The 19,377-nt window shown below is 39.6% G+C and overlaps 1 protein-coding gene across 2 annotated transcripts in view; it reads right to left on the bottom strand.

Moving 5' to 3' along the window:
- LOC106854086 (ADP-ribosylation factor-like protein 8B) overlaps positions 1 to 19,310 on the bottom strand; it is a 22,609-nt gene extending 3,299 nt beyond the window's left edge. The window contains exons 1-5 of one of the 2 annotated variants that reach the window (XM_014877769.2): positions 18,981 to 19,310; positions 14,373 to 14,453; positions 5,871 to 5,944; positions 5,413 to 5,506; positions 2,969 to 3,036 (exon numbers count right to left, since the gene is read on the bottom strand). In XM_014877769.2, the coding sequence (XP_014733255.1) occupies positions 2,969 to 3,036; positions 5,413 to 5,506; positions 5,871 to 5,944; positions 14,373 to 14,453; positions 18,981 to 19,169 (506 nt within the window). In that variant the 5' untranslated portion in view covers positions 19,170 to 19,310. Of the gene's footprint in view, positions 1 to 2,968; positions 3,037 to 5,412; positions 5,507 to 5,870; positions 5,945 to 14,372; positions 14,454 to 18,544; positions 18,720 to 18,980 lie in introns of those variants that run through there. The other variant, XM_088165748.1, reaches the window with a different exon arrangement.
- Between the last annotated feature and the right edge of the window lie 67 nt (positions 19,311 to 19,377).

Below are 19,377 nucleotides of genomic sequence, written 5' to 3'. Positions count from 1 at the left end.
TATAAAGTCATTTCACAAAAATTTCAATTTCTCCTTAGGTCAGTGTAATAGTGAGAAATAAAAGCACAAAAATCCATAAGCTAAAAATAATGTTTTGTGGTCACAACCAAGTATTACCCATGTCTTATCATTCAGCCTTTTCTCCAGTAAAACATAATAAAATATCTACTCAAATGATTACACCATTTATCTTCAGGATGTTTACTATATTATACTTAATATATCAGTCTGACTCCTACTGAAAGGATGCCTCTACATTTAGGAAGAAACTGATTCTTAATCAACTTCTTTCTGGGAATTGTCTAATCCCCCTCAGAGCTTCTGAACACTTTGTTATTTTTTCATTTATTTATTCTCACACAAGTGACAAATACAAGCATAAAACATTGTCCTGAAGCAGGTGCAAAGTGAAGACACTGAGAAGTCTGAAGACCACAAGAGATTCTAGTATAAATAGGGACCTCTCTGGACTTCACAAGAGCAGACATGGCCTCTTCAGGGATCTGCTTGGAAAAGTCCCATGAAGTTAGGCCCCTGTAGCAAAGAAGGGCTTAAGAAAGCTGGTTAATATTCGAAGTTCATCTCCAAACTTTAGAATAACCTATCCTAACAAGCCTGGAAAAAATGCCAAAACGCATTAAGTGGATGAACAATAAGCTTTTGGCAAAACCCAGTAATAAAAAGGAAGCATACAGAAGGTCAAAGCAGAGACAGGTAACCTGGGAGGAATAAAGAAACATTGTCCAAGAATGCAGAGACACCAGTAGATCAGCCGAAGCTCAGCTGAAGTTGGATCTCATGAGGGATGTCAAAGAAACTAGAAAGTGACAAATAGAAGACAGGAGAAGATGTGCACCCATTGGTCAATGAGACAGGGGACCTGGTTACACAGGACATAAAATGCTGCCTTTGCTAGCAAGATTAGCCATCAGGAACCCTAGGCCTCAGAGATCACGAGTAAGTTAAGAGCAAAGAAGTTGTAGCCTTAATGGAAGAGGATCAGATCAGTGAAAAAATAAGCAAACTTGACATAGAGAAGTCCATCAGCCCTGGTGGGATGCACCTACAAGTGATAAAGGAACTGGTGTGAGGCCACTTTGAACAATCATGTCAACGGGGAGAAGTGCCTAAGAGTAGAGGAAAGCAAATGTCACTCTTCATAAAAAGGAGGACCTGGGGAAGTACATGCCAGGCCAACCTTGATTCCTGGGAAGGTGATGATGCAACTAATCTGGGAAACTATTCCCAGGCATGTGACAGACAAGAAGGTGACCAGGAGTAGTCAGCATGGATTCATACATGAGAAATCATGCTTGACCAACTCAATAACCTTCTACAATGAAATTTACAGTTTGGTAGATGACGTAAGGCTTTGACAGTCCTTCCATAATATCCCCACAGACAAGCTGAGGAAGTATGGGTTGGATGCACAGAGGTGAGGTGGACTGAAGATTGGCTGAACACTAGGTGATCAGTGGCACAAAGGCAAGCTGGAACCCAGACTACCAGTGTACACCAGAACCAATACTGGCTCCAATCCTGTTCCACATCTTCATTTCTTGCAAATGATGGGGTAAAGCAAATTTTTTGATGACAGAAAACTGGGAGGAACGGCTGATACACCAGAGGGTCATGCTGCCACCTGGAGGGACCTCACAAGCTGGAGAAAAGGGCTGACAGGGACCTCATGCAGTTCAACAAGGGGAAGTGCAAAGTCCTACACCTGGGGAGGAACAATCCCAGGCACCAGGACATGTGAGATGCCAACTGTCTGGAAAAGCAGCTTTGCAGGAAAGGATCTGGGGGTCTTGGCGGGTCACCAGGTTGAACACCATCAAGCAGTGTGGTAAAAATGCTAATGGTATTCTAGAGTGCTCTAGGAGTGTTGCCAGCAGGCTGAAGGAGGTGATCCTTACCTTTTATTCAGCACCAGCTGACCAGCTGTGGACCATCAATACAAGACAGATATGAATCTACAGGCTAGTGTCCAATAAAGGATGACTAAAATAATTAAGAACTAGAGCAACTCACATACTAAGAAAGGTTGAAGAGCTGGGACTGTTTAGCCTAGAGAAGAAAAGGCTTAGGGAACTTAATGTGAAGGGAGATGATGGGACAAGAGGCAATGGCCATGAACTGAAACACAGGAAGCTCTCTCTGAACACACAGAAACACTTTTTACCTCTGAGAGTGACTAAGCACTAGCAAAAGTTGCCCTGAGAAGCTGCAAAGTCTCCATCCTTGGAGATGTTCAGAAGCTGTCTGGACATGGTCCAGAGCAATCAGCTTCAAGGGTGAAAAGTCTCTGCTTGAGAAGATAGATGACTTCAAGATTCCTTCCAACTTCAGCTATTCTGTGAGTCCCAGTTTAGTAACCCAGTCTTTGGATCATTGTTACTATACCAAAACTTCACTTCACTTTCAACTAATTAAAATTATGTGACTTGTGAATCTTATTTTACAAAATTTGTGCTATACTGGTCATTTTTACAAAATTGTGTATTTTCTTTACAATTACGTTTACCACACATCGATTTGTTAGTTTCAGTAATCTCTAAGTTATGCTTTGGATATACGACAAAAACACCTGATTTGCTTAAATTTACCAACACTAGATTGATATGGTTTTGTTCTAATGCCATTCAAGCATTAAATTGACACTGCATTGTACTGTGAGAAGTCAAAATGACTCCTTCACTATCCATAGCAGTTCTAGCCTCAGTGATGGGAAAACAGGATTATCTGAAATAATTTTACACAACCAAAGAACAATCAAGAGAGATTCAAATCTACTGCAGTCAGTTATCAGCCTAGATCACTACTCAGGCACCAGCAGAGCTCGAAGTGGAATATCTGAGAATGTAAAATAGCATATTTTATAGCCAGTTATTGCCATAGACTACCAATAATTTTGACTTGTATATCAAACCTCACAGTGTCTCAGCTTTTTATAAAAGCAGCTACTTACAATTTCTCAATTAACTGCTTCTCATCCAGTGCACCTGGGAGGTCTCTTTTATTTCCAAGAACTAGCACCTGAAAGAAATAATTCATATACATATTAAATCCAGGAGCAATGAATGGTTTTTTTTGCCTGTAACTTTTTGTTGGCATTATTCTGGATCTTTCAGCTGTACAGAATCTAACAGAGGACATATTCAAAATGACCAATGACTGTGGGAACATCATGGAAATCCCACTCCTAGTCAGGACCAGATGCTGGATGTATACTCTCTGAAAACTGCATCAAATTATTTCTGGGTGTATTGGTATCAGAAGTCTCCTCTGGAAGTGAATCTCTCCATTCTGGATGGCATTATAGGATGGTGTCAGATTAAATGCAAAGAAATGTGGAAGAGAGCACACATTACAAGGATGCCACTCAAGCCACCAAAGGATATTCAATTCAGAGGGCCAGACTGATGTTAATCAAAAGTAAGGCCCCAGCAACAGAGGCTGGTCCTAAAGAACCAGACAAAATTCTCTATGCTTTTTTGCTCCCTTACTTAACACTGATGCACTGAACAGCTCAGCCTCTGAACTAAGTATCACCTAAGCACCAGCCACCTCTCTCTCCAATTTGAGCATCCATGGTAGAAATCTGAAAGGCAGCCATTAGGAATTAAGTCCAAGAAATGCAGAAAATTTACCGAATAGAGGCTGGAACTTCAGAGTTCCAGCTTTTAAGGCTTCCGGTATAAATGAAGGTCAGATAAATGGATTGAGCACATTCTAAGATAAAGTAAACAGTGGAAGGTTTTTCTAGTTATGGTTGCATTATTGTTTTCCAGATGGGCTACAATTCTAAGTTAAGACTGTCCCATGAATCTGGAACATATTAAACTCATTACTTGCAGTCCAGATTAATAAAGTTGCTCTAAAACCTATAGTGCCAAATCCTGAACACAATAAATTGAAGGAAGTTCAATACTAATTACTACATATGAAATAAAAGTAAGTAAAAAGTATGTCATCACACCTTGGAAATTACCACGTGGTTCAGACTGGGCATTTGGAATGTGATATTATAACATATAAAAGGCAAGGAACTTAATTAAATACTACTGAAGATATGAGAGACCAATCACTTCAATAAGGAAAAGTGAAAAGCAAAAAAGCACATGAAGAAAGTGCAAAGGACAGGCAATGACACTCCTCATGAAAAGAATAACTGTAGATTTCTGTAGGATTTGTTTAATAGATAATTAACATATAAAATCACAACAATAGCAAACCTTATAAAAAAAGATGGAGAATCACTTGAAAAACTCTCTCTTGAGAAAAGTGGGATGAGAGGAGGGAGAAAGAGAGGGAGGCTGACTGTATACTGGAGGTACTATTTCATACAGACCAAGTCCCAGGTATCCATGGGGTGTAGATGCCATTCCCATAACTGATGGCAAGTGTACAAACACTTCCTTTCCCACAGCTCACCATTGTGGCAACATCCAGATGGGCAGCATGTCCCATTACTAACTAAACCTTCAGCTCTGTTAGGCCTGGAATTAGCTCCTGCCTACTGTGGCATCTGTGCTTATCTCAAGTTCCTGCTGTGGTGGCTTATCTTATGGGAAGTTCCTTCTGTGCCTTTGGTAAGTGTTTTGAACTTGAACTGTGCTCTTTAAGTCCTTACACTGTCCACTCACCCTCAGATAACTTTGCTTATTTGTAGTGGCAAGTGTCCAAGTAACTGCCTACAAAAAAGGGGCCACAGAGGAGCCATCAAGTTTTGAGCAACTTCTTCATTTGTATGTATTACTGTTTTCTTTCTTATAATCAAGGTATGAACTCTTGCTTGGTGGTGTCAACATAAAGACCAGTGATAACCTGATGGATTCCTAAACTGGCAGATTACATTTAAATAAACAACATTAGTCTCCACCTTCATATTCCTCATTAGAATTTTGGCTGAATACACTATTCTTTAACACTTCCAACTGAAGAACAGATGCATATTTGCATTTTTCCCACACAATTTAGTTTGAAATACTAAGTCAAGAAAAAGCCAGGACACAAAAAAAGCCAAGCTCCTACTCAATATCTGGAGGCAGAGGACACTACTTGATGTTACTGTCTGCCAACATGCAGAAAGATTGATCTCACATGCTGTAAGATACTGCCAGAAACCTGGGTCACTGGCTGAAACCCAGTGAACAAGGGACTGACTGAAAGTCTGATAATGCCACACGTGAAAACACAATTTTTTGAAATCTATTCTGACCTTTAGACAAGAAAATGTAAACACAGTGCACTCGTAAGTTGAGTGCTATGAAAAAAAAACACAGTAATTTTACTAAGAGTGCTTAATGTATCAAGACTGCATCATATAGAACCTAGTATTTTCAAGAGACCAGATGAACCAACTCGTGAGGATTTAGGCCACACTGTAAGAATAATAATGAAAATACTTACTGGAATTCCATGCAATTGTGGCTTATCTATCAAACTGTGTAGCTCATTCTTTGAGGCTTCTACTTTTTCTAAGTCTGCTGCATCTACCATGTAACTGCAACGAAGAAAAGTTATTTATAGTATTGACCATTACCTGCAGAAATTTGCATTAAAACGTCTGAAATGTGATAAATATGCTGATATTGACAAGAGCATTAGAATAAGTCTGCATTTATTGATGTAGGAAGATATAGTTAAATATAGCCTGTGGGGAAAACATAGCCTGGAATAAGCAATTACTTACATGTGTGGGTTGCTGCATGTGGAGAACACACTACTTTTAATGTATTGGGTCTTCTTAAGTGATGGAGGTGGACAGGAAAAAATATATTTTATTTATATACAATATAATGTCATATCTAATTCTATAATATATATTGCAAAGTACATTTTCTGTTGACATACAAAAGAAAACTTACACAACTGCATTGACTCCTCTGCAATAACGCTCCCACATGCTTCGAAACCTTGGCTGTCCTCCAATGTCCCACACCTGAAAAGGTAAGAACACTCCATCCTCAAAATAGTTTTTGATGACATAGTCCTAACCCAACAGAATAAATTAACTCCTACACGCAGCATGCAAGTTGTATTGCCAATTCTAAAATTTTATTAAAAGGTCTTCTTGGCCCCTTCCAGCTAATGGAGGGGGACAGGCACATTTACAGAGTAAGTCAGTCCTGTGATACCAAAAGCTCCAAGTGTTCCTTTGGAGAATGATACCCTTTCCCACTCACTGAAAGAAAAGTCTTACATACTGAAGTGAATTATTGTAAATGCACAGTCTCAAAACAAAAAAGAATGTCATCATTGCATTAAACAGTCATGCAGGTTAATTTTTAACGTGGCTAGGGAGAGTTAATGTATCTAAATGTATCAACAGGATAAAGACAGATAGTAAATAAACGAAGAGCTGGTCGGAGAGCAGACTGAATCCACATAAGGGATGACACTCCCCAGTCTAAGGAGCTCCAATACCCCCCATAGCTCTCCCACTGGTTCAGCAAATGTGCTTTAAAAGACACATGGATCAATTAATCAGAACCAGAAAAGAAACAGTAGTATAGGTAGGCCTGAAGTAATTAAGCAGTGTTTTTTGAAGAAAGCTCAAATTCTGCTTGTGATGTTATAAAAGCTCCAATCCCATAAATACTTACACATGCTATTAGTGTCCAGCAATCTCATGAATTTCCTATTTACTAAAACATTAACACACTATTTTTCTGTACAGGAGTTACATATTCTGCTTTACCTGCAAAAAAATTGGTATTTTTGGTGGCTGACAATATCTTGTTTCAAAACTGTTTCTCTAATCAAAATACCAGGTAACATATCTACATCATGTAGGCCAGGGCTTTGTAATACTGTATCTGTTACAGCTACATCCAAAGACAGTTGTGTTACAAGTGACACACAGATTAAGACAGTGATGAACACTGAAAAATAAAAGTAATGCATTTGTTCCTCTGCCAAGGACAAAGAGATGTAATTATTTCTTATTTTAAGTGGATTTAGCTATCAAAACAATATATACTGTATACCAGATCTAGGAGGCATATTACAGAAAAAACTAAATTTGGTAGTAATATATACAGAAACAAAGTTTTTTAAGAGTTGTCCTCACATTTACACTATAAATCCAACTTAAGCCTGCTGTGGCAACAAAGCTTTGCACGGAAGAGCAAGACTTCATAGACCCATGGGATAAGGTCTTTTTCAATTATGTCCACTATTTTTCTAATTTCACAGCCTGTGAATCATATTTATGAATCAATTTCTGTATCATTTTCAATATCTTGTATTCATATTTTAGAAAGACATATTTCCCAATTCACCATTACAATCATTCCCTGATTGATATCTTACCACCCCTTCCAACATAAAATTGTTGTATCACCTAAATGTAGAGTGCCTTTTGATGCCCTGAATAAGATAAAAAATTTTACACATGAAAGAGCTTCTGACCATGAAGTGGGTATCAATTATTATCTGTACTGACATTTGAAGCACTGTATCAAAGGTCTTAGTAACATAGACCTTTATACTTTAAAAGCTTGAACGTGACGAGTACACAGTTCAGCACTATGGTTAGGTGACAAAACATACACCAACACTAATTACTCCAATAACTCATCAAGACCCTGAAACTATCCAAAGCCATCTGATGCGGTTCTGTGTGTCGTGAAAAAGAAACGAAATTATTTTCTTGGTAGACCAGAGGAAAAAAAAGGGAAAAATGATAGGGCAGGCTAGTAGTCAGATTAGACTTTTGGAATGCTGATAGCCATGAAAATCTACAAGATGATGTCGCCTGGACTAATCACAAAATAAATTATGCAAGATAAAAAAATACTAGTTTTGTGCTTGCTTGATGATATACTATATCTTATGGTATTAAATTGCACTGCAGAACAAGATTACTCTCATTAGGAGAAAAAGTCACCTTGAAACAATGGAAAGATAAGTCATTTCCAGTCAGTTTCCCTAATCAGGCTTACAGCTATTCATTATAGTACAACATGAAGGACACAATACAGACTAGGTGTTTTTTTAACAATGCTTTGGAATCAAGTTTGCATCAATATAGTAATAATGATCTGAAATATGGAAAAGAAATAAATGTATGAAATAAAAGAAATCCTCACCTCTTTCCTTTTGAGATCAAAATGGTTTTAATAGTAACTTTCCAATACTCTTTATTTTATTGAATAGCCAATGAAAGATTCAACTACCTAATTCAAAACACAAATTGCTTCACCAAACCATTTTCACAGTGCACAACTGAACAGACAGAACTGTGAGAATACAAGAGGTACCCAGGAAGGAAAGGGGAGAAGTCTTAGTGTTAAAGAAGTTTTCTTGCATGAACCATGCATGTTTCGTATATCAATTATATTTGCATTTCAGTATTTAATACACAGGTAAAAAGTACGTTCTGGGTATGAATGGGGATAGGCAGGAGACTAAAACTTAACAGCTGAACATACAGCTAGATATATAAAGAAGTTTACTTTGCCTGGTTGTTTTTAAAAAGAGGCTGGTGTTCACATTTCTCCCATGGCTTTTACTGGCCCCTCAGGAATAAAAGTTTCATAATATTTAAAAGGTAATTTTATCCCTAGAACACGAGTTGATTTTAAGAATCAGCAAAAGCTTACAGAATGACCAAACTGAGAAAAAGTTTCTTTGATACATGCTACCATTGCCTCACAGGAGACCTCAACCTCAAAGGCACATATCTTGTTGGTACTGCATTTTAACATCACTGGTTTATTCGTTCCTATCTACTCCTATAGTGCAGTAATTCTTATTGTGCTTGCAGGTCTACACTGTCATTAATTAGGGCAATGTTTTAATCTGTAAACTACATCACCATGATGGAACCACTGTTTACCATACACTTACCTGAAAGATATCAAATTCTTCTAAAAGTGGAAACTTTGGATTTATCTCTTTCCAATTTCTTCACAAGGATCTAAGACTCCATGTTAAGACTGTAGTTATTAGCTGTGTTTAAGGAGCTGATCCTTCACTTTTGCACAGAGCTGTATCATGACAGTTGAGCAAAAATGCACATGAACAGGTTCAAAGATTTTTGAAAGCTTTCAGTTACAGGAAGGTTCATTAACACTCTAGCTGTGTTTCTTCAAATTAGCTCATATTGTGGGAAGACTTGATGGTTTATCAGAAAGTTGCAGGAAAAGTGTTTTCTAGATGTCATATTACATGGCTTTTTTCAGTCTCATAGTCAGCAAAGTCTAGACAGCCTTTCAGCTGATCAGATGTAACATCTTGTTTGGGATGACAGAATTATGCTCTAGGCCTGATAATACTGGCTGCTGCTCCTCTGACTTCTTTTAAAAGAGCTTAAGCGTCACTGCAGACATAGCTGTTTACATGCAGACATCTCAACCTGCAAGATGAATCCAACACTACAAATATTTGAACTTGGAAATTTATCTTTCTTCTTGGAAGTATGCAGAAATATCAGCTATAAAACCTAACCTGAACAAACAGGTGAGCAATTTGTTAAACAGAGAGGAGTATTTGGGCAGAATAAGGCAGCACCAGTAACATCCACCACACTGTGCACAGACAAGCCTAAGATGTGACCAAGGAGCTCACGCATACACAGCAAGCAGTCATTGCATTCATAGCCAACTCAGTGTGTAATGACAGGGAGCAACTGGAAAGCATGGGACAACTTCAATCACCTAAAATTTAGGCATTTAATCCAGGTGAGCAAAATTTCTCTTTGGCTACTGAAGTGCTCAGAGGGCACCAACAGCAGGAAATTATTCTGTTTGGTTCACCCACCTTGCCTACCTGGTGAACCATTCTTGCAAAGCACCTACTGCTCCCCAGCAAGTTCAGACAACTGGCTCAGGCTGGTTTAACTTACCACATGACTGAGCTCACAAGGGACAAAGCCTAAACAATCACCTATTCTAGACTGGAATCTTCAAACAAAAAATCCTTTTTTTTTGCCTAGTAAACAGAAGAATAAAAAACCTAATAACCTTAAACTTTTAATAAATTGCCCTGTATATAAAAATATATACAGCCTAACTTATAGTACCTACCAGCCATGTAACTTAATAAGGAAGTATTAATATCTTACTATTAGAATACTGACTACTTATTATCCTATATATATATGAAATGCCTTCATAGTTATTCTTAGAGTAAAAAAAAAAAAGTGCAACATGGTTACATTTTCTGCAGGCAATATTTTTCATAACACTATGTTCTTTGAAATCAGTCTTGGCCCTTTAAAGAACTCTGTTCTCCTCCTCTCTGGTGATAAAGTCCAACTTTTAAACATACCCTTAGGCATTTTAATCACATCAGATTAAAAAAAGAAAAAAGAGCTATACATTCATTTCAATGTTCATAATTTAATACTAATATTTTCACTGAAGAACTGGAAATAGACTTGAAACACAAAATGTTCACAAATTATCTTCAACTCCTGACAACAAGCACAGAAGCACTTTAATGGGAGAGAGTATTTCTAAGTGGACAGAGGCTATTTGCCATTTTATCAGTGACACAAAATAAAATGCTAGAAGGATCAACAGGTGGGTTTTAAACAGGACACAAAAGCAAAGTCCTTGTACTTAACTTCCTAAGGATTCTGTCAGTCCATTTCTCTAATCTAGTCAAGGTCTTTCTGGGTGGCAGCAGAACCCTCTGCTGCACCAGCTACTCTTTCCAGTTTTGTACTACCAGCAAACTTGTTGAAGGGGCACCTTTTCCCCCCACCCAAGTCATTAATGAACACACTAAACAATCCCTGGGATTTAGCACTAATAACTGGACTTCCTGCTGTGGATTACAGCCCTTCTAAATTCACCAAGACAGCTCTTCCTTACAGATAATTATCATAAAACACTGGGACATGCAGCAAAAATTCATTTTTTAACAAAATAACCACTTTGACTTGAAATCAGGCCAGACACAGCATAGCTCTTTCAGAGTGATCCAAGTCATACAGAAGAGCCAGTATGTGCTAAAACACTGCTGGAGCTACACTCAGAGTACAAACATAGGCGTGTGTTACTGCATGACATTTGAAATGACAATATGACAGGTAAGATAACCTGAATAGTAGGAGGAAGCATTACAAAGCAGGAGGATTCTGCTTCTATGAGGAGGTGTAGAGACCTGAAAACACTACTGTCCAGAGCAGGAGTGCTGCAACAAAGGAAGCTGGCAGAAGAATGCACAGAGCTGGTATCCTCCTCCTGCCTCTGTGCCACATCAGAGCAAAGTGCAAGCAGCAAGAAGCTCAGCTTTGGTCTCCTACAGCCAGGCTGTGCAGGGTGTGGTGGAGGGACACCGGCATCTAGTGGTGACAGCTGGGGTGACCACAGCCCACCCTGCCAGCTCCAGGCCCCTGCTCTCCGTTCCCTCTGGACCACAATGGCCAGGAAGTGCATAGTCTGCCTGGCCATGCTATTTTAAGAAAAGCAAATGCAAGAGCAAGAGAAATTAATCTGTGGCATTATCTGTGTGCACCACATGTCTGTGGTTCTCTATTTCCTTTCAACTGAGACTGCTCTAAGACCATCACTGCAAGAACCAAAGGTTGCTTAGCTGGATATTCCCAATTACTTTAAACAGCAGTTCATGATTCAAGTCTTCTGAGGTTCTTGAAACTTGGCTCGTTGAAGTAAATTTTATTAATTGTTGTCTAGCTTGAATAGTAAATCTCATCAAAGCAAAAGGACTGCTAATACTAAGCAGATCCAAAAAACAGAAAAATCATCAAATCACTCAGCAAACAGCAAAACTTGCTTGGAATTAAAATCTCAAAGCCATTCAGTCTGATATTTTTGTCAGTGAAAAAAAAGATAGCCATCAATTGTGTAACGAACTTCAACAGAATAGTTCTAGCAGATCCCTAAGTTGTAGTACATAAAATACTTCAGTGCTAAAAATCATCCTGTACTTCAATACCTCAACCACAACCTCAAAATATAAAGCTGCCTGCTTACAATTTCAAATACTGTGTGGTAAAATCCTTCCTTTATTACCTTCTCTTCTTGGAAGTAACAGGTGACAGGTTATTAAACATATTGATAAGTCAAAATTTGACAATTCATGGTTAAAGCTGGCAGCCTTACACTTCTAAACAGGTTTAGCTTCAATTCAAGAACATCTGAAACTGCCATCTTCCTAGGAAACATTTTGGTTTGCATAAATCAGTGTTTTTCTTTTAGTGTGGTTCAGATAAATACTCATACACACGTCAGTGACCATGTTTTTACATATTAAGATTAGAGACTAAAAATGAGAATAAATCTTCTGTCTTTTGGAAATGACTGCCAATATCAGAAGAAAGGAAAGAAGACCACGGGTTTCAGCTCTTTCCACCTTCTGGAATTGTATGGAATTTGCAGATGGAACTGAAGAAAAGAAACCAGGCAGTGACACTGCATTAGCATAGTACTTCCTTCTTAGTGGCCTACCCCAAAATACAGGAAAAAACAGATAAAGGATTATCACCTAATTGCTGAGTTTGCAACTTACTTTTCCAAAAGTGATATATCTTATATACAGAATGCAAATTTTTCACTTGATTACTTTTTGACCCAGATGATTTCTCAGCCTCAATTTTATAGTAAGTTTAATTGATTCTGTTTTGCAGTGTCCCCTGAAACCTTTGAAAAAGGTCAGACACAATGTCAGGTCTTTGCTTAGCATAAACATCATTCCTGTTTAAAGAACTTCATGGGTTTAATAAAATAACACTTTATCCATGAATTTTAATAGCTGACAGTCGAATATCATAATGTTTCTATGAGAAGGGATACCTGTTTTGTTGTGATAAAACGGTTAAAGAAAATTTTACTCTGAATCCTTGTTACTGGACTGCAAATAACTCACAAAAGGATTCTAGCAAGAGGCAGCTCCTCATCATTCTTGAGTCATCAACTTATCAACAGATTATGTCATTTTTCTCAAAGTAAAATAATTTCAGAAACCTTATCTAGCAATAACCTGTAAGATTTGAACCTAGATACAGGAATAGTGCCATACAAGTCGTTTATCCTGAAAGACTTTTAAGGAAATAAGCATGTATGTGTAAGAGTCATATTCCCCTACACCCCTGACTTTCACTGAATGCTGTTGTAGCAGAGACTGTGAGAACGAGTCAAAATATCTTCCTGTGCAGACTGGCTTCCAAACCAAGAATCATCTTCGAAACTAACAAACATATTAATATGTTAGCATTATCTCCTTACTCTTAAAAATTATATTATAGCAACTATATATAAAATTACTTTTGAGATCAAATAGTAAAACGAGTTCCACAGAAACCCACCCACACCCTCTCTGCACAACTTAATCTTGCAACATAATTTGCTCAGGCAACCCTTCTATAAACTATTAGTCAGTTTCTTCTTGAACTATCCTGGCTCAAAAAATACTTTATTTTTATGACTGCTGACTAGTAAAAGACTTTTGTCTAGTTTAATGAACGATCAACAACTTTTCTGTTGTCTTCTACATCTGACAATTCTGCAGCAGCATTGGTACAGCCCTCCAACTATGCCTATGTTTTCTCTCTATCAATCATGGCCTCATTGCTTCTGTGCAAAAGACAAAAAACAAAGGAAATTCCTATTCCTGTGGCTTATTTATGAACTATGGTTGAATGCGGTAACTTTTTTATTGACTGTGGCATCTCTGGAATTTGATCAGTGGTTTAGGAATCATACCAAACCTGAGGAAGAGTATCTGTAGAACTGAGGGAAAAAAGAACTTATATATTACAGAAAAGGAGGGAAAAGTCAAGGTGAAGACAAAAATCTAGATTCCCTTGACCTAATTTTAGCTAGAAGTTGTGAATTTCATCTAGACTAATTAACCAGGCTCCCTTCATAATCAAACAACAGACAGTGCCTTAATGTTACTGGAGTGATTTATCTCTACTTTGATGCCTACGTGTCTCCACAGCTCTAAGAGATGGTTCCCTGATAACTGACTTAAGCTAGATGTTCTATTTCAGCATAGCTAACATGTGAGCTAAACCACACTCTTCACTGAGATATCTAAATTAGGAGTCAAGTCGCTCCAGATTTCACTTACAGTTGGGAGGAGAGGGGAAGGGGAAGAGAGAACATAGATACACCCCCAGGAGTCAACTCAGCTACCTCAGTATCTCCACATTTTATAACCTTCCTAAAAAAAGTGCAACAGAACTTCTGCCTGGCATGGAACACAATGAAATCAAACCGATTTCACTGTAACAGAAAAATGTATTACTATTGTTTTTAAAAAAGTTAGCCTGGAGCTAGAAAAACAGATTAGGGATCTTGTAATCTTAAAAGAAATTTCCTGTCTTTCATATTTCCAGTTGAAATTACTCTATTATTTATTCCCTCTGTATTAATTCAAACATGCACACCTACCTTTATGGTAACGTTTCCTTTTGTTATTTTTCTCATATTGAAGCCTACTGTAGGAATCATATCTTCTGTGAACTGCCCCGACTAGAATATAAAACCAAAATTATATTTATTATAAAACAGTTGATACATACCAGAAAGGTTCTCATTTGCAATCTAAAAAATGTTATTTTACAATGCTGTAAAATATCACATTAATTTTCAGCAAGAGCACTGGCCAGCACTTCAATTACTGCATTGTCACATCAAGGAAGACTGTTCATTTCAGCCCCTTTAAACGATCTTTTATTCTCTTCAGTAACAAAGATCACCCCAGAAACCACGAGATTTCAGATAATTTCTTCATCTGATCCTTTGCCAGCACTGCCAAAATATAGAACTGTAGGATGATTTGAGTTGAAAGAAAACTTCAAATGTCACCTAGCCCTATCCCCAATATGATAAAATATTATAAAACTGACTACACCATTATTTTTTCCTGTAGTTTCTAACTACTGTTACCACTAGTTTAACTACAAATATAAAAACAGTGAAGGACTACCCATGCAGAAAGTACTATGTGCAGACTTGTTTCTGCAGTGTAGGTGACAGCAGAAGAATCCTGCTGCAGAGCTAAGTAAATGCCATTAAGACAGAAAAGTACAAGGTACTAACTCAGTGTACCATAAACCCCAAACTTAAACATCCAGCACAAAAATGCTGCCTCCTCCTCCTCCAGTTCAGAGAAATATTTTCATAACAGACACTTCTCATCACACCAACTGGAATCTTACAGACTTCTACCCACTACAGAAGACACCTTTTGAGGATAAAGACAAAACTCAGATCTGAGTAGGCAACTCATCATTCATTCCTCCTTTTAGAAATGCATCATTAACAAGCTATTGTGCCACCGGGACATGGTACAATAAGATAGGCAGTTTCTTACTTAAGTTATGTCCACACAGAGGTCAAGGTGCTCTCTGCAACAGACACAGCAATCCTGATTTTCCAGTCATCCAGCAAGGAAAGCAGCACCTTCTGGGCCTGCCACTGCCCTTCTGCATCTATCTGCCCATATTTACCTCATCAACCCAAGTGGCCTGGGTTGTTTTTTTGGGTTTTCTTGGAAGAAATATGGGTATATGGACATGGTAGGATGCAGTCATGTTCCATCAGTTCCCTCTCATCTGAGAAATGGAGGATTAGAGCTTCAGGGTGCACTGGAACAGCAATGTGTCTCTCAGTCTACCCCTCCGGGGCTATTCCTGAGATCTGTACAATTTCTGAAACTTTTCTCTTTTCTGTGTGTGGTGGAGTGAGAATACACTCTGCCTCCAGTTTGAATTTACAAATAAAGTTAATGATTTTTAATCTGGGGCTCTAAAAGCTGCATAACTTTTGACAGTTACGATTGTCTCACAAAATTTTAGAGTTTGGAATCAGATCCTTCAGGCAAGAAACAACTTCCATCAGTTCCTTGTTCAACCTTGCTTATAGGAATCTCCTTGCTAAATTCTGTGCTATACATCTTTAACATCTTTTGTCCCATTTTTCCCTCTTCCTCCCTGCTTCAGTAACTTGGCAACAGCAGTAGGAAAAAAAGCCTGAAGACAAAAGACTCTGCAGTTTCATACAGATACACATACAGCACTGACAGAAGTTTTTAACTGGATATAGTAACACAAAGCCAACCAGTAAACGCTCTTCTGTAATCAGGTACTGGTCTGCCCAGGAAAATGGTGGAGTCACAGTCCCTGGAAGTGCTCAAGAATGGACTGAATGTGGCATTTTGTGCTATGGCATAGTTGATAGGGTGATGTTCAGTCAAACGTTGGACTTGATGATCCTGGAGTTCTTTTCCAATCTTAATGATTCTATAATTATACAAATTTGTTAAAATATGTAGTACCTATATTTCTGGAGGACTGATATATAAACACATATGAACACATAAAAACCAAAAATGTAGCATCATTACTCAAGGACAGGAATGCCTGGAAAACCAGACGCTTAACTCAGAAGGCTGTAGGAAGTCAAAATTCTACTTTTGTCAGCCAATTATACATCATTGTAATACGCAAAACTGGAAAACAAAAATAAAAGAAATAAAAAAAACAACCCACCATAACTCCTCTAATATTGGGGATAGAATGTAAAGAATTAGCATCCTCTTCACTGGTCTTTAGTCGTTTCCTCTAAAAATTCCCCATTCTGGTTGAATGGAACCAGATACAAAGGAAGTATTAGGTCTACAGTTTTTTATTGTCCTATACACTGAAGAAAAGAAAGGAATAGGTTCAATCATTTGCTCACATTAGTCCAAGAGCTCTGTTTACTGTGTTTTAAGTGTTGTAACCACCTCAGCACCATAAAGTAAAAAGTCTGTACTACTGTGGTTGCTAAGGAAGGTTTACATGACAAATTGCCTATGTTTATGAATACTTAAGAAGTGAAAAAAAATTATTGTCATATTTCAATAAAAACAGATTATCTCCTGACACAAATGAAAAATAACTGATGCTAAGAAGTTTGTAATGTTCTCTAAAAGTTTCTGAATATTGAACTGATAATGGACACCATCATTACCCCTTATCATATCAACAACCATGGACCAGATTCTATCCCATTACACCAAAGCATATCCACACAGTAGAAGGTAAGGTTTCCATTGGTAAATAAGGACTAAATATGGCTCGAACTGTTGAGAGCAGAGACTGTCTCAAAGAGCGTTTATTCAGTCTTAGCACGACAGGATCTCTGAGTGCTCTTGCAAAGTGAAAAAAAATTGGAATTTCCAAAGTTTTTTCTTGATCCATTTCAGCTTGCATTTAAAGTAGCCACTATTTTGCAACACCTATTTTCATCGTCACACTCTAGCCACATATTCACAAACATACATAGAGTTCCCAATCTGTTTGCCCTTCCCGTATCAACAGTATTCAAGAGTAAACTATTATTCATTGTCTTATCCCAATTCTTCAAAATTCTCCAACCACTTTTTTTCTGAGATTATCACGGCATGTCATCTCCAGACTGAAAGATCCATAATCTACAAAATCTGCAATGTGTGACCCTCCCTAAGGCACAAAACATTAATGCCTTGTAGAATACTCTTAAGAAATAACATTTGCAGGGAAAATCAGACCTGCAGTAACAGGAGTGCTCTGGTGTTGAAGATTACATGGCAGAGACAAACACCTATGATGCCATTCCATCGGTGGTATAGTACAAAGGAGTGGACAGACAGTTACACACTACAAAGTCTGGCACCACACACTACTGAGGTCTCTGAACCGCTGTGCTCTTCTTTGCTCTGTTCATGAAAACAATCCAAGAAGCAAGGTAATTTGTCATGCCTTTTCCCCATTCCTCAGCAAGGCCTGCCCTTAGGAAATGAACACTTCCAATGGGCCTAAGAAGCACCAAGGCCTATCTTAGCAAAATGACCTGAGTGCCTGACAAACCAACTAAAATACCAGCTACAGGTATATTCCATTGATTGCTGGTGTCACCTAAAACATACTTTCACCAGGCACTTGCCATTCCTTTTTCTCCTGCTCCCTCTCCCTTCTTCATGTACACTAATGCATAATCTCTTATTTTTCCCTTAATCCATAATCATATACAAAAGCAAATAACAAATATCATATACTCAGGTCTTCATTGCCTCAACCTCTCTGACTTTAACACACACACCTCCCAGTCTGATTTTGATTCATGATCTACTAGCTTTTCACAATAAGGACTGAAGAACATCTAGAAATTTTCATGTCATCGCAGCTGAAGCTGCAATACAGCTCACAAGAGATACCACCTCGCAGAAAAGTTTCATAATCAGTAGTAAGCAAATGTGATATATTTATTTCCATCCTCTGATGGAAAGCAAATCTTTGGGATGGACCCAAATGCAGTTTGGAGGTCACAGCAAACAATGATGAGGAATGTATTTCAGCATGGTGACAGAAGAGAAAATGTCATGGTAGGTGTCAGCATTAGAGAGGCTGCAAGGCCATCACGAGAGGGGAAACAGAATGCTGGAATCAGATTTGAATGCTGGGGAAGAGTTATGGAGGATTTGTGGGAGACATTAATATTGCTGCAACTGATGTGAGAGAATTCAGTAACGGGCAAATTGTGGCCTTGAGGGATGCACAATATATTATTCTGGGATACACTGAACATGGAAAGCCAACCTGAACCACGGCAAGAGCCCATGCCCGTGAATGTGCTCCAAGATGGGCATACTTTGCAGCCAGACCCAGGAGACATCTTCTTCCTCCCTCTGAAAACACTGCCACACACCTTAGACTCCTGCTGTGAAATTCTCGAGGCTGCAAACGATGCAAAAGCTGCCTCATGCTCTCCCGCCCGCCCGCCTCCCCCATCCTCCCTCCCTCCGCATCCCACCGCATCCCTCCGCATCGCCGCGGGACCTCACGGCAGGCGGAGACACCACCGCAGCAGCAAAGCCCGCACTTGTTGCCGCGGAAAGGCCGCGGGGCGGCGGCCCCGGGCGGGCGGGCGGCTCCTCGAGCCCCGCCGGGCGGCCGCGCCCGCCGCACCCCCGCGGCCCTGCCCCGCCGCTGGGCCCGCACCGCACCGCCCCGCCCCGGGCCAGGGGCCGCGTACCGCCAGCACGGTGAGCAGCGTGGTCTTGCCCGAGTACTGCAGCCCCACCAGCGTGAGCTCCATCTCCTCCTTCCAGAACAGCGAGCGCAGCCACTCCAACAGCCGCGCCACCAGCGACAGCATCCCGCCCAGCGCCCCCGACCTGCGGCAGGCGCCCAGCCCCAGCGGCACCGCTTCGCTGCTGGGCATGGGAGCGCCGGGAAGCCGAGGCGAGCCAAGCGAGACGAAGCGGCGGCGGGGCTCGGGCCGGGCTGGCGGCGGCGGGACTGCACGGGGAGAGGAGCGCCAGGCAGCGCCTCACGTGACGGCGCCGCCGCCCTTCTCTCGCCGCCACTGGCTGCAGACAGGGGAGGGGAGAGGGACGGGCCGGGCGGGGCTGGGCTGGGCTGGGCCGGGC

This window comes from Sturnus vulgaris, chromosome 5 (genome assembly GCF_052056855.1).
Source record: "Sturnus vulgaris isolate bStuVul1 chromosome 5, bStuVul1.hap1, whole genome shotgun sequence".
Taxonomy (NCBI): Eukaryota; Metazoa; Chordata; class Aves; order Passeriformes; family Sturnidae; genus Sturnus; species Sturnus vulgaris.
This window is presented reverse-complemented; position numbering and strand designations above follow the sequence as displayed.